This window comes from Triticum urartu, chromosome 1 (genome assembly GCF_003073215.2).
Source record: "Triticum urartu cultivar G1812 chromosome 1, Tu2.1, whole genome shotgun sequence".
Taxonomy (NCBI): domain Eukaryota; kingdom Viridiplantae; phylum Streptophyta; class Magnoliopsida; order Poales; family Poaceae; genus Triticum; species Triticum urartu.
In genome coordinates this window covers 35,805,236-35,819,306 of record NC_053022.1, presented here as the reverse complement: position 1 = coordinate 35,819,306, position 14,071 = coordinate 35,805,236, and the positions used below count along the sequence as shown (strand labels likewise).

The 14,071-nt window shown below is 48.4% G+C and overlaps 3 protein-coding genes across 4 annotated transcripts; 1 reads left to right on the top strand and 2 right to left on the bottom strand.

The window, feature by feature from the left end:
- Positions 1-1,137: 1,137 nt before the first annotated feature.
- LOC125544933 (UPF0014 membrane protein STAR2-like) lies at positions 1,138-2,730 on the top strand. The gene is made up of 2 exons (XM_048708727.1): positions 1,138-1,791; positions 2,293-2,730. Exons 1-2 carry the CDS (start codon positions 1,267-1,269, stop codon positions 2,602-2,604), a joined length of 837 nt encoding a protein of 278 aa, XP_048564684.1. The 5' UTR covers positions 1,138-1,266; the 3' UTR covers positions 2,605-2,730.
- Positions 2,731-3,071: 341 nt separating this feature from the next.
- LOC125544940 (glycine-rich protein A3-like) lies at positions 3,072-5,622 on the bottom strand. Its single transcript, XM_048708740.1, has 3 exons — positions 5,384-5,622; positions 4,029-4,484; positions 3,072-3,603 (listed from the first exon to the last, which is right to left on the bottom strand). Exons 2-3 carry the CDS (start codon positions 4,465-4,467, stop codon positions 3,320-3,322), a joined length of 723 nt encoding a protein of 240 aa, XP_048564697.1. The 5' UTR covers positions 4,468-4,484; positions 5,384-5,622; the 3' UTR covers positions 3,072-3,319.
- Positions 5,623-6,931: 1,309 nt separating this feature from the next.
- LOC125544947 (glycine-rich cell wall structural protein-like) lies at positions 6,932-10,886 on the bottom strand. Of its 2 annotated transcripts, none has more exons than XM_048708759.1 (3): positions 10,545-10,886; positions 7,582-7,826; positions 6,932-7,413 (listed from the first exon to the last, which is right to left on the bottom strand). In XM_048708759.1, exons 2-3 carry the CDS (start codon positions 7,805-7,807, stop codon positions 7,151-7,153), a joined length of 489 nt encoding a protein of 162 aa, XP_048564716.1. In that variant the 5' UTR covers positions 7,808-7,826; positions 10,545-10,886; the 3' UTR covers positions 6,932-7,150. The 2 variants fall into 2 exon arrangements, with proteins under 2 accessions (XP_048564716.1, XP_048564708.1); XM_048708751.1 differs by having other exon boundaries at positions 7,582-7,842; positions 10,545-10,884.
- Between the last annotated feature and the right edge of the window lie 3,185 nt (positions 10,887-14,071).

The window sequence follows — 14,071 nt, the reverse complement described above, 5'->3', positions numbered from 1 at the left end:
CACCTCTTCTGAGATGCTTGGTTTTTCATTCAGCTGGCTGATGTTTTAGGGTATTTAGGTCACAGAACAGGTGGCAAGTATGGCCCTCTGTTTTGTCCATGGTTTTTCATACTTTACGCTAACTTTAATTCATATATGATCTATATATGCTTGCTCTTGACTTTGAAATTATCAGTTTGGTCCATGCTCAAATTGAGCACATGCCTAAGTTGTTTATCCTTTATACACATGTGTATATGTTAGAACCTTGCTATATAAAAACCAAATGTTGCAACTGTGGAAGTTTGCCATTGCTGCTTGTTGAATTTACTTGTTTGTTTGACTACCTTTTTGAAATTAGGTAGTAGATGACATTCGCTGCTCGGTGCCTTCATGTGTTGCATAGATGAACCTATCTCATATTGCTAAGCTGACAGCGCCCTCTTGTTCCTGTTTTGCAGACTAGCTCCAATGGGCTTCATCCAGAGCACCTTCTCGCTGCTGGTCGGCGCCGCGGGCGGCATCTACATCGCCCAGAACTACGACGTTCCCAACATCAAGAACTACATGCAGGGCCTGATGGGCAAGGCCAAGGAGCTGGACCATGCCTACAAGAAGCCCGAGGACGGCAGCAAGAGCAAGGCTTAGTCAACCCGCTCCCCCCACCGCATCCATGAGAGCATGACCGACCGTTTAGCATGCTAATTGTTATCACTATCACTTAGTACTTAGTAGGTTCACTATATATGATTTGAGGGATGACTCTGTCCACTCCGTTTTAAGACTGTCCTGGGGATGAAAAATAGCTGATGATGGCGGCACGTTTGTGAATGAATTAATCGATGGAATGACCTGTTAGACTGCATGATTCGTGATGATTGTTCATTTGTGGAGCCATTTTCCGTTTGACTTGCATCCTGATGATTGTTCGTTTGGTCCATTAGTCTATGCCTAGGTTGTTAAGTTTTGCGCCAATGATTTCCTGTGAGCGCGTCAGCTCAGATTCTCCCGCAAATTGCCAGGAAATTGTTGGACTTTTGCTGCTGAGTTTCTGTTTTAGATTCTTTCGTCTGCACTCACTGAGCGGTGGGTCCCACCTTCCACCAAGGTGCCCCCTCGCCCTCCACCACGTAGCACCCACCCAAGCGCCACGCCGCAAAGCAGAGCAGGGCCTGCCTCTCCCATTCAGCGCCTTTCTCGCTTGCTCCCTCCCCCCACTTGCCCACCGAGCTCCTCAAAGCTCAAGAAGCAACCCACCCTCGCCGGAGCAGCACACGCACGGCGGCCATGGCGACGTCGGCGTCGCTCCTCCTGGCGCAGGAGGTGGACCCGTGGGCGCCGGGGTTCTGGCGGGACTTCGCGATCGGCATGCTCAAGCCGCTGGCGGCCACGGTGGTGGTGGCCATGGCGGTGGCGCTGAGCTTCACGCAGCGGCTGGGCGTGGAGGCGGAGATGCTCTACGCCATCGCGCGCTCCTTCCTGCAGCTCTCGGTCATCGGCTTCGTGCTCCACTTCATCTTCACCCAGAGCAGCGCGCTCTGGATCCTGCTCGCATACCTCTTCATGGTCACCGTCGCCGGCTACACCGCGGGGCGCCGCGCCCGGCAGGTCCCGCGCGGCGGGTACATCGCCGGCGTGTCCATCCTCGCCGGCACGGCCGTCACCATGTTCCTGCTCGTGGTGCTCAGCGTGTTCCCCTTCACGCCCCGCTACATCATCCCCGTCGCCGGCATGATGGTCGGCAACGCCATGACCGTCACCGGCGTCACCATGAAGAAGCTCCACGAGGACGTCAAGACGCAGCGGAGCCTCGTAAGTCAATAACAATCTCAGTCTTCGTCTTCCGTTCCGGCACCGCCGCGCGCGCACCAAGATCATTTTTTCTTGAAACAAAACAAAAATGCTACCCTGTTCATGTTGTTTGTTCACTTATTTCAGTCTGTATGTAGTTCAAATTGACATATATAAAACATTTTATATTTGTGAAGAGACGAAGTAGTTAACTTTGTGTAGGTCTTTGCACCGTCAATAACTTCGTGTAGGTCTTTGCACCGTCAATAACTTTGTTAGTATGATTGAAGTATAATATCGTTCATGCCATTCTGCATTAGCTAAAGGCGTGTGCACTCTTTTTCCATTCAGTTTATAAAATACATGATCATGGTCTCCACGACTACGCAACCTTTTCTTCCGAAATTTTAAACAAATTCAGCAAGAAACTAGTAGTACAAAATTCTGAACTTGGTATTTTCATCACAAATTCAGAGAATCGACTCCAGGTGACGCTTCATTTTTCTGACCGTTTCATCGCAGGTGGAGACTGCGCTGGCGCTGGGGGCGACGCCGCGGCAGGCGACGGTGCAGCAGGTGCGCCGGTCGCTGGTGATCGCGCTGTCGCCGGTGATCGACAACGCCAAGACGGTGGGGCTGATCGCGCTGCCGGGGGCCATGACGGGGCTCATCATGGGCGGCGCGTCGCCGCTGGAGGCCATCCAGCTGCAGATCGTGGTGATGAACATGCTCATGGGCGCCTCCACCGTCAGCAGCATCCTCTCCACCTACCTCTGCTGGCCGGCATTCTTCACCAAGGCCTTCCAGATCGACGACTCCGTCTTCGCCGACTAGCCCATGACCGGACAAGCAGCTGCTCTGTTTTCTGTGTGATGACAATGACAAATAATTTTGTTTTTCTGCACCTCAAAGTCGTTTGGGCTGAGTCCGCATGTTTTCATGCTGAATTTCGTCCGTCAATTCTGGGCTTGTGCCATTTTTTAACTTGGGCGACATTTATGAAACGAATATATCATCATATCCTCCCGAAGCTATTCTGGAAATGGCCTGCACAATTTCCAGCGAGTCGCATTCGCCATTCGCACTAGGGAAATTGACTAGTGCGTCTAGAGATCAGTACTACAGAGCAGCAATTTACAAAATGTTGCTTGCCCGCCCTTTTGGAGGAGCATCGAACAGTTGAAAATGGCAGCAAAATTGCAACATGTTTGGTCAGGAGCAACAATTTTGCCCCAGCGAAGCAAACACAACACCAATTCAGAGCACAACGACACATGACCAGCATCAGAACAGGGTAAGCATAGCACCACACAGAATTCAGGTACTTATTAGCAAGTCATATCTTGTCACAGACGCAGACTAGAGTGCCAAATCATATAGAGGAAAGGATGGAAGCTCCACGAGATCGAGCAGCGACCACACACCACCCTGCTTAGATACATCTCAAAGGCTTTCCCTGACCAAACCAAGTTCTGGAAGCCTACACAAAGAGTTTAGGTATTTTTTTTTGATTCATCAGCCATGGTGAAGCTACTAGCTAGCGCGCGCATTACTTCCACTTCTTGAACTTGCCGCCGCCGCCGAACATGCCGTGCTTCCCATGCTTGAACTTGCCGTGCCCGTGCTTCCCGTGCTTGAACTTGCCGCCGTGGTGGCCGTACCCGCCGCCGTAGCCTCCATGGCCGCCCATCATGCCTCCCATCATGTGTCCACCTCCACCGTGGCTGCCGTGAGAGATCTTGTGTGCTCCGTAGGCGGCGGCGGCAGCTGCTGCGCCTCCAGCCAGCATGCCGCCCATGCCCATGCCTCCTCCTCCATGGCTACCACTGTGACCTGAGAAACAATAGCCGATGAGGATGGATGCTCAAGAGTGATACACGTTTGATACAACAGATTTTATAAACCACTACTCGTATCCTGAGATGGAACTTGGCATATTATTGAAGATGCAGCGCATACCACACATATATAAATGGATATCAATCCAGCACACACTACACATATAAATGTACATCAATCCAGTGCATACTACACATACGACCTGAGAAACAATGAGGTTTGATACAAGAGAACTTGGGACTCTTTACATCAAGATAAACCACTACTCATATACGAGACCGAAATGGCATGTTGTTGAAGATGCAGCGCATAATGCACATATACATGCATCTCAACTGTGGAAATATAAATGCTAGTGCAAATGGTAGCAATTTATGGAGTCCAACAGGAATGGTATAAAACAAAGGAAGGTTACATACCGGATGAGCCAGGGTAGCCGGCAGGGGGATAGCCATGCTGCTGTGGAGGGTAGCCATGCTGCTGCGGGGGGTAGCCATGCTGAGGAGGGTACCCTTGTTGTGGAGGGTATCCATGGCCACCAGATGGGTACCCATGACCACCAGACGGGTACCCATGACCACCACCATGAGCACCAGCAACGCCGTGCATGATGTTGGAGAGGAGCCCCTTCTCCCCATCAGGGCCTCCCGCTCCAGGTGCAGGAGGGTAAGCCCCAGGTGCTGGAGGGTATGCCCCAGGTGCAGGTGGGTAAGCTCCAGGTGCAGGCGGGTATCCTTGCTGTGGGGGGTAACCTCCCTGCTGCGGCGGGTAGCCTCCCTGCTGCGGCGGGTACCCTGCCGGAGGGTATCCCCCCTGGCCACCGGGTGGGTACCCATGACCATCGTTGCCTCCTCCCATTGCTCTGAGGGAGCTAACTGCACATATCATGATCAGGCAAATGTTAATACGTGACAGAGAAATCTTGCTGTCTTTAGGCATAAGAACTGCCATTAAACATGTGATGTATGTAACAGTTGCTAATGTATTTTCTTGTCGGTTAGAGGGCCGGTAGCACCACCACATTGATGTGTTTATGCCAGCTAGAGCAGAACTAGTCGTCCTCGCAACAGAACATTTGACTTGGTAAAAGAATGATATGCTTGAGTGAGTGCTGCGTGCAAGCAATCAGACATGGTCCTCTGACTAAAATAAACAGGGCAGCAACAACCAGCCATCGTGCCTAACTGCCTACCCAATCCTCATTCCAATTTCCAAATGGCCAAACCATGTCCATGTGCCTAACAAGCAGCAATCTATTCATACAAGAGAGGTGAAACATGCATGTGCAGATGTGCTAATCAAAACATGAAGGAAGGGCATACATGTATGATTATTAACCACCAATCGCAATCGGAGAGACTTTGCGGGTTTTCTGAACCACGCCCAGTGCAAGTGGAGTAGATTTTAGCTTTTCGCATCATCCTGGCTAGGAACTCCACAACAGCACTGATTAATCCATGGCATGACCGATCGATCGATCAAGAGCCGCACCGATCCAACTGACGAAAACCCTCGGGCATGACTTCCCACACACTAACGGCTAATTCGGGCGCCCCCTACCACAGGGGTTTTCTCACGGCAACCAGCCCCAATCCAGATCCCGCGGGGCCAAATCCACGGCCTCGACTTGGAAAAATCCCCACCCAGGCCGTCAAACAGGACAGAACAGAGCAAGCAAAAAAAAAAATCCCCTCCGGTAAATTTATTTTTGCCACGATCTACTACTCGGAAGCAAGAGGGGCCGCGGATTCGCAGGACTGTAGGAGGCGCATACCTAGAGGAGAAGATCTGCGATTCTGCGAAGCTGAAGAAGAAGAGGCCGATCTGGATGGATGATGGCGTTCTCCTCCGTGCGCTCCGTGGATGTTTGGGCTCCTGTGTGTGCTGGGGGATTTTATATAGGGGGCGGTGGGCTCGTGTACGCGCTTCGGTTCGGCAGGCGTTGGCACCTTCGTCGGCTCGCAGGCGCACCGAATCCCGGGCGGGTCCCGCGGCCTGGAGTTATTATTCGTGGGTGGATGGATGGATGGATAGGACTTGACCTCGCTGCGCAGAGTCGATGACAGGTGGGGGCCGAGACTGCTTCGCTCGAGGCGGCCGCGGCCGAAGCGCGTCGTCCGTCGTGGGGGCGAGGATGGAGAGGGAAGAAAGCTACGCGGCGAAGGAACCCCACGTTGCTTTGCCTCGGGGGATATTTGCGCGTTGAAACGACGAGCAGCCGACGCGTGGCGTGTGTGGGCGCTTTTTCTGGCTGGGCCTGGATTCGGTCCAGCAACGCCCCCAGGCAGACGCGACGGGCTGATGAGTCCAAAAGTGTTGGGCCAGACTTTATCGTAGACACTCTCTTTGCTTGCTCTTGTTTGAGCCTGTGTGTTTGTCTAAAAAAAACTCGTTTGAGCGTGTCACCTACGTTTTTTCAATACAGTAAGACACCTACGTTTTTTTTCAACACGGTATAGACACAGGCACTCATACGTACGCACATACAATTACCTTTATGAACACACGCGTGCACAACCTATCTCTATAAGCACATCCGTGACTGAGCCGGCACATCATCTTGAGATTGACAAAGTCAACGCAGAAGCCTTTGTAGTCGATAGGAATGTCTTCTCCCACAAAACGTACATCACCGGCCTAAAATAAATTTAAAAAAATGTGAGAATCGGTGTCAAGTTTAGAGCTTGAAATTTGGTGGCCTGTTTGAAATCACTCCGCCCCGCTCCACTCCCTGGAGCTGGGCTTGAGCCGCTCTGTGGAAACAAGCTACAGCCTGCTCCACTCCGGGAACGGAGTCGAGGGAGTAGAGTGGAACCGAACAGGCACTAAGGATGCCACAGTTGTCCTGACTGTTAGCTAGCTGATGTAGTCTCATACTCACACGATCGTGGCTAGCGCACGATCCCATTCACGTCGCGCCTGTAACCTGCGCTCCGCGCACCTCCTGTACCTTGCCCATATATACAGCGAGTCATTCATCGGCTGCACTCAAGGTGCATTGCCCAAATTCTTGCTAGTCTACACTGACTATCCAACCATACTGTTTCTTTTGTTGTATCGATGGCGGCCAGGAACTGACATGGCATGAGGGAGGGAGTCGCTGCTCGTCGGAGCTCGCCTCCCCGGCGGCTGCCAGTCTGCCACTGCTACATGATGAACGCCGGCCTTGGGCCGCGCGGCTGCGCAAGATGATCACCACGGTCGCACCCAGGCGCCGGCCTTCACATGACGTGCATACTAGGGGCATGGACTGAGCACTAATCTGATCGAGCATGATATCTAGCTAGCACATCTGTGTACGGACGAAAGAGAACGTCTGAACTGCAGCAAATGACTGGTATCTGATTCCGCTACTTATTATCAAGCCTTATTAGCTATACAGCACCAAATTATATGGTATATCTAGTAACAGTACAGGAGCACTGCATCATCGCAGTCTCACAGGAGACATGCTAGCGCTCTTCCCAGCCGCGGGGGTATTTCTGGAACCAAGCTTACTTAAGATAGTTGATGAGGCGCAATCACTGTGCGCAGACGCAAATCACTTGCACTTCTTGAACTTGCCGTAACCATGCTTGCCGTGGTGGTGGTGGTGGTGATATCCATGGCCATGGTGCCCCCAGCCGTGCCCGCCGTGGTAGTGTCCGTGACCGTGGTGTCCGTAGCCATGGCCTCCATGACCATAATGGCCGTAGCCGTGGCCTCCGTGGTGGTGCCCGAGAGCATGGCCGCCGCCGCCATAGCCGCCTCCATAGCCCATGTGCCCGCCGCCGTAGCCATGTCCTCCATGGCCACCCCCGTAGCCTGAAACAAATTATGAAGAAGTGATGACATAAATAAATCCGAGCAAACAACTGAAAGATCAATTACAGTGTTGTTCATATCATTGAGGTCCAATTGAGCAAATTAACTCCCCAGACACAACACAATTAGGACGTGCGTTATGTATAACTGATCACCAGCAATGCATACCAGGGTAGCCGACGGGGGGATATCCACCGTGAGGTGGGTAGCCACCTGGCTGAGGGTACCCATATTGTGGTGGAGGAGGATACGCCCCGGGAGGAGGGTAGGGGACCCCCGGTGGCGGGTAACCTTGAGGAGGGTATCCGTATCCTCCATGAGGTGGATACCCATGCATCATGTTTGAGAACAGCCCCTTCTCAGTGGTGTTATTCTTGTCTTTCCCTTCTTCCATTGTTGCGTTGCCGACCTACCTGGAAGGATGTATCTCTAAGAAAATGTGAAAGTAAGTATTTATCCTTAGCAAATTATATTGAGAGAAAAAGAAATATTACATGGAGAAAAATTATATATATTAGATTGCCATAACATGTATGAATTGTATAACCATTGATGTACAATCTGAAACATTATTCCAGCTCAAAGCCATATATAGTAGCTTACTCAATCATTGCATATCGAGTTGTCGTTTGATGCCTAAAGACATACGAGCTTTACAATTTGTGACGAGGGCCACAAGCCATGTGCACTTATACAAGCCCTAGAACTTGGACCCATGTGGGTGGAGAGGAGATACATATTGGTGTGGGTCCTACTTTGGAGCAATTGCTAGGATGAGTCGCTTCTCTTTGTGCTTAAACCTAAATGTGTTTTCCCGTGGAGGTGGAGTACGATGACAAGTTAACTATGAGAGCTTCATTCCCGAGAACGGGTTCCCGAGAACGGGTCTTGGATGGCATGATATGTTCCCAACATATATGCCAAGGAGTGTCATTTGCAGGTGGATTAAGGATGAGAGGACTAGCCGAACAATTTTTGGAAAAATCATGGCCTAAGATGACTTGAGCCGTGTAACACAGGGTCTGAGTAGCTGTAGCATTTCTTATTCCAACCAAATGCACAAGCTCTACAAGCCGCGGCATTGTTTGAGTGCTCATGCCATCCTTTTCTCAGGGTTTAGTAGTCATGGTTAAAAAGATTCATGTATTTGGATTAGCATACAACATTACATGATCAACATGCTGCCATTGTTTTTAACGCGTCCCTAAGGCGTCGCCTAGGCGACGCTTAGGCGTCAGGGCGCCCTGCGAGCTCGAGGCGTCCACCTTGCCTTATGTACCTCTGTAAGGCGTCCGCCTTAAGCTTTAAGGCGTCCAAGGCGTCTGCTTAGGCGTCCAGGTTGTTGCCTTAGTCCATTTTGGACGCCTTAGCTTGCCAGGCAGGCAGGTGAGCTGTTTTAGGGGGGAAACAGAGTTTTGGCGGGAAACAGAAAGGATGTTGGCAGTTGGCACCAACAGGTAAGAGGGGGAGAGAGAGAGAGAGAAACAGCCCCCAATCCACACACTCCTCCCCCTCCTTCCCTCCAGTGGCTCCTCTCTAGCAGATCTGCTTCCTCCTCTGCAGCAGATCCTCTCTGGCAGCTCCTCCACCTCCTCTCCAACAGCTCCTCCTCCTCCTCCTGTCTAGCAGCTCCTCCTCCTCTCCAGCAGCTCCTCTTCCTCTCCAGTACAGCAGCAACAACCAAATTCTACTATATTCTGCTGCTTAGAACTCTCTAAGGTGTCCGCCTTGCCTTATGCCTTATCGCTTAGGCAGTGAGGCGCCCCCCCAGCGCCTTGCCTCGCCTTACCGCCTTATAAACATTGCATGCTGCTAATCCCAAACCAAGATTCACCGTAAAAAAAAGCCAAGATGATATAAAGCAGCATCCACTGGTGGATCGGAGTCCCATGTCCCCCTGTTCTCCCAAATTTTATTTGAGCTTTCCTTATCTTATCAAGATCACTATGAAGAGTGCACAACCCATTTTTACATGGACCATGGTGAAAATGCGTTGCTCACACATGGTTGGGCATGTACATCAAAATGTTGCTGGAAGATGACGGATCAGACATGAAGATTGACGTGAGAAGAACAAACTAATCTCGCTTTAGGCGCCTTCTACTTTTTTCCCCATACAACTTTTATGCAAGGTCAGGTTCCATATCAAAATATAACGAAACGTCGAAACATACTGACAACATCCAGTGCAAGTAAAGAAAAAATGTCTCAGCCAAACTCACTAGCAAAAGATAAACAAAAATGGCGCCTCCTTTGTGGGTTTCTTTGCCAACAAATGCACTTGTGGGTCCTAAGGCCAAGTTGGATGATAGTATGTGAGACAATTTTGAAAAGTCGATTACTACCGTACTGTGTGATGCAATGACGTGGTCGTTAGGAAGGTGCAGATGGCGAACACAAAGTGTGCACGAAAGGAGGAGGGCTTCTCTTGACCTGGATAGCTACGTATTGGATGTTCATCTTCGAAATCTGGCTAGCTCATGAATTGGCAATTTCTGCTTAAAAAACTCATTGTTTGTTACTGACCAGATTTTTTTTAACTGATTTGGCAGAGCTCCACTTTTGTCAAGGAAATGAAAAATATAGAGAAGCAACCACAAATTATATATGTAGAATCTACCGTAAATGCCGGAGGTAAACACATCAGCATGCTATATCCGTCCAAGGATCTAAACTTATTCTCCCTCCTCGTCAACTGTAGGTGCTAAAGAATTGAAGTTCTTTAAACAATTTGAAATTTGACGCAGGTAGTAGACAAATTTAAAAATGGATTAATTCGGATTATAAGAGGTGGCTGCCAGTAAGCTTTGCTAAGCTCTTGATCTTAGCGGCAACCATCCCGTATCAGTCACAGGCAATTTCTCTTAGTTTCAGGACGTCTGCTCAACACCGGATGAACTCGGCACATATAACTCGGGACTGATGACCTATTATTATTCAATCTGAAATTTGACGCGCAGATGAGGAAATCCACCGTGAACAAGGATCACAGTTCACGAATTAAGCCATCGATGAGCCAAACAAATTCGTGAGAACCAGATCATGAACGAGCCCGCAGAGATCAAGCAAGGGGAAAAGAGAAATCGAAACGAAACTCTACAGAAATGGAGATGGGAGGGGATCAGTCGTACCGATTCCGAAGCAGCACCCGGAGGAGGCGGGGAAGGGAGGATTCGGTTTCGCGAGCCGGGTTGGGTTCCCATCCGCCCACTCACCCCCGCTTCTTCTTATACGGGGGGATCGGATTCGCGCCGCACTCGCGCCCCACTCGCGCCGCGCGCGCGAGCACTGAGGTGGGGCGATGGAATCCGGGCAGGCAGGTGGCCGCGGCTCGGGGCGCCACGCCGCAAGCGCCTCTGCCGCGTGGGGGCCTCTGCCTCGGCCGAGCGCGTCGCCGTCGTGGAGGAACAGGGACTGAAGGCTTCGCCGTCGGGGAGAGAGTAGCGGGCGCCCGCGCTCTGTTCGACGGAATGCCGGCCTCGCACTTGACACTAAGCCAATATGTTAGTCCCAAAAAATGATATATTATTATATATAAAACACCCAAGATTGATACTACAATAGTGTAGAATAATAAAAAATTATAGATATGTTGGAGACGTATCAGTTGCTGATGTCTACTACACAACTTGTTCTTGTAGACTCGTATTGGGCCTCCAAGCGCAGAATTTTGTAGGACAATAGCAAGTTTCCCTCAAGTGGATGACGTAAGGTTTATCAATCCGAGGGAGGCATAGGATGAAGATGGTCTCTCTCAAATAACCCTGCAACCAAATAATAAAAAGTCTCTTATGTCCCCAACACACCAAATACAATGGTAAATTGTATAGGTGCACTAGTTTGGCGAAGAGATGTCGATAAAAGTGTAGTGATGATAGTAGATATTGATTTTTGTAATAGGAACAATAAAAAACAGTAAGGTAGCAAGTAATAAAAGTGAGCACAAACGATATTGCAATGCTTGCAAATGAGGCCTAGGGTCTGTACTTTCGCCAGTGCAATCTTTCAACAATGCTAATATAATTGGATCATATAACCATCCCTCAACGTGCGATGAAAAATCACTCCAAAGTTCCTATCTAGCGGAGAACATAAGAAGAAATTGTTTCTAGGGTACGAAACCACCTCAAAGCTATCTTTCCGATCAATCTATCCTAGAGTTCGTACTAAAATAACACCAAGCTATCCTTTCCTATCGATCTAACCAAGAGTTCGTACTAAAATAACACCATATGATACACATCAACCAACTCTAATGTCACCTAGAGTCCGCGAGTTGAGTGCCCTCCAATGTCACCGCAAGTATTCGTGAGTTGATTATACGATATGCATCAAACAATTTCAGATTCATAATACAACACAAAGAACCTCAAAGAGTGCCCCAAGATTTCTACCGGAGAAATAAAGACGAGAACGTGCATCAACCCCTATGCATAGATTACCTCAATGTCACATCGGGAGTCCGCGAGTTGAGTGCCAAAACACATATCAAGTGAATAAATATGATGCCCCATTGTCACCACGGGTATTCATAGCAAGACATACATCAAGTGTTCTCAAATCCATAAAAATATTCAATCCGATAAGAAAGAAATCTCAAAGGGAAAGCTCAGTTCACAACAAGATAAAGAGAGGGAAAACACCATATGATCCAACTACATTAACAACGCCCGTGATACATCAAGATCGTGACATCTCAAGAACACGAGAGAGAGAGAGAGAGAGAGATTAAACACATAGCTACTGGTACAAACCCTCAGCCCCGAGGGTGGACTACTCCCTCCTCATCATGGTGGCTGCTGGGATGATGAAGATGGCCACCGGTGATGATTTTCCCCTCCGGCAAGGTGCCGGAACGGGGTCTAGATTGGTTTTTTGTGGCTATAGAGGCTTGCGGCGGCGGAACTTCTGATCTATGGACTCCCCGAGGGTTTTTGAAATATTTGGCAATTTATAGGGCAAAGAGGCGGTGCGAGAGGTCACCGAGGGGGGCACAACCCCATTGGGCGCGCCTGGGCCTCTTGGCGCGCCCTGGTGGGTTGTGCCCACCTCGGGCATCCCCTCTGGTGCATCTTTGGCCCATGGTTGTCTTCTGGTCCACATAAAATCTCCAAAAAATTTCGCTGCATTTGGACTCCGTTTGGTACTGATATTTTGCGAAGCAAAAAACAACAACTAGCACTGGGCAATATGTCAATAGGTTAGTCCCAAAAAATAATATAAAGTTGCTATAAAATAATTGTAAAACATCAAGAATGATAATATAACAGCATGGAACAAGCAAAAATTATAGATACGTTGGAGACATATCAGCATCCCCAAGCTTAATTCCTACTCATCCTCGAATAGGTAAATGATAAAAACAGAATTTTTGATGTGGAATGCTGCCTAACATGTTCATCACATATTCTTTTAATTTATAGCATGAACATTTGGAATTTTATATGGTTCAAAGTAATAGTCTAGTTTTGACATGAGGATTTCAATACTCAAGCATATCAATAAGCAATCATGTCTTTCAAGGTATCAACACTAAAGAAAGTTATCCCTAGCCCATCATTCTCAATCATTGATCCATTCACGAAACACACTCGCATATTAGCTACATCCAATGCTCAAGTATGGTCATAGTGCTCCCTAGTTGGTGCTTTATAAGAGAGGATGGAGACTCAAATAAAAATAAAAATTGCATAAAAGTAAATAGATAGGCCCTTCGCAGAGGGAAGCAGAGATTTGTAGAGGTGCCATAGCTCAAAGCTTAAATTGAGAGATAAAATTTTTGAGGGGCATACTTTTCCCATCAACGAAATCGATCGAGTAATTCCCAACACTTTCCATGCTAGATATATCATAGGTGGTTCGCAAATAGAAAATAAAGTTTATTCCTTTTTCCACAATTTTTTCACAATCCATGGCTAGCCGTATCCACGAGTGCCTTCAATACCAACACTTTCCAAGAAGTTTATTATTTGACAACATAAAGTAAATTTCTTTTTCATTTCGGGACTGGGCATCCCTATTACCGACGTACTCTCGTGCAATGACAAGTGAATAAACACTCATCTTGAGAATAACACATCTAGCATGAAAAATATTGGCCACCCCTTGCCACTTCATGAGCGGTACGAGCACACAAAAATGAATTTTGTTTTGAAAATTAGAGATGACACATACAAATTTGCTTAGAACGGCACGAGAATACCGCATATAGGTAGGTATGGTGAACTCATATGACAAAACTGGGTTTAAGGATTTTGAATGCATAAGTAGTATTTCCACTTAGTACAAGTGAAGGCTAGTAAATAGATCGAGAAGCATCCAACCAAGAAACAAAAAAACACATAAGCGAGCATTAAGCATAACTAACATCGAATAATGCACCACAAGTAGGATGTAATTTCATTGCATAACTATTGACTTTCGTGCTTGCATATGGAATCACAAACCTTAACACCAATATTCTTACTAAAGTATAATTACTCACCAACATGACTCACATATCACTACCATCATATCGCAAAACTATTACAAAGAATCAAGTTTATTTTGTCCAATGATATTCATGAAAGTTTACATGAGGGCAGGGAGGGCGTCGGCGGCGGCGACGAGGAAGACAGACGTGCGTGCTCTGCGCTGTGCTGCGTATGTTGCGGGGATT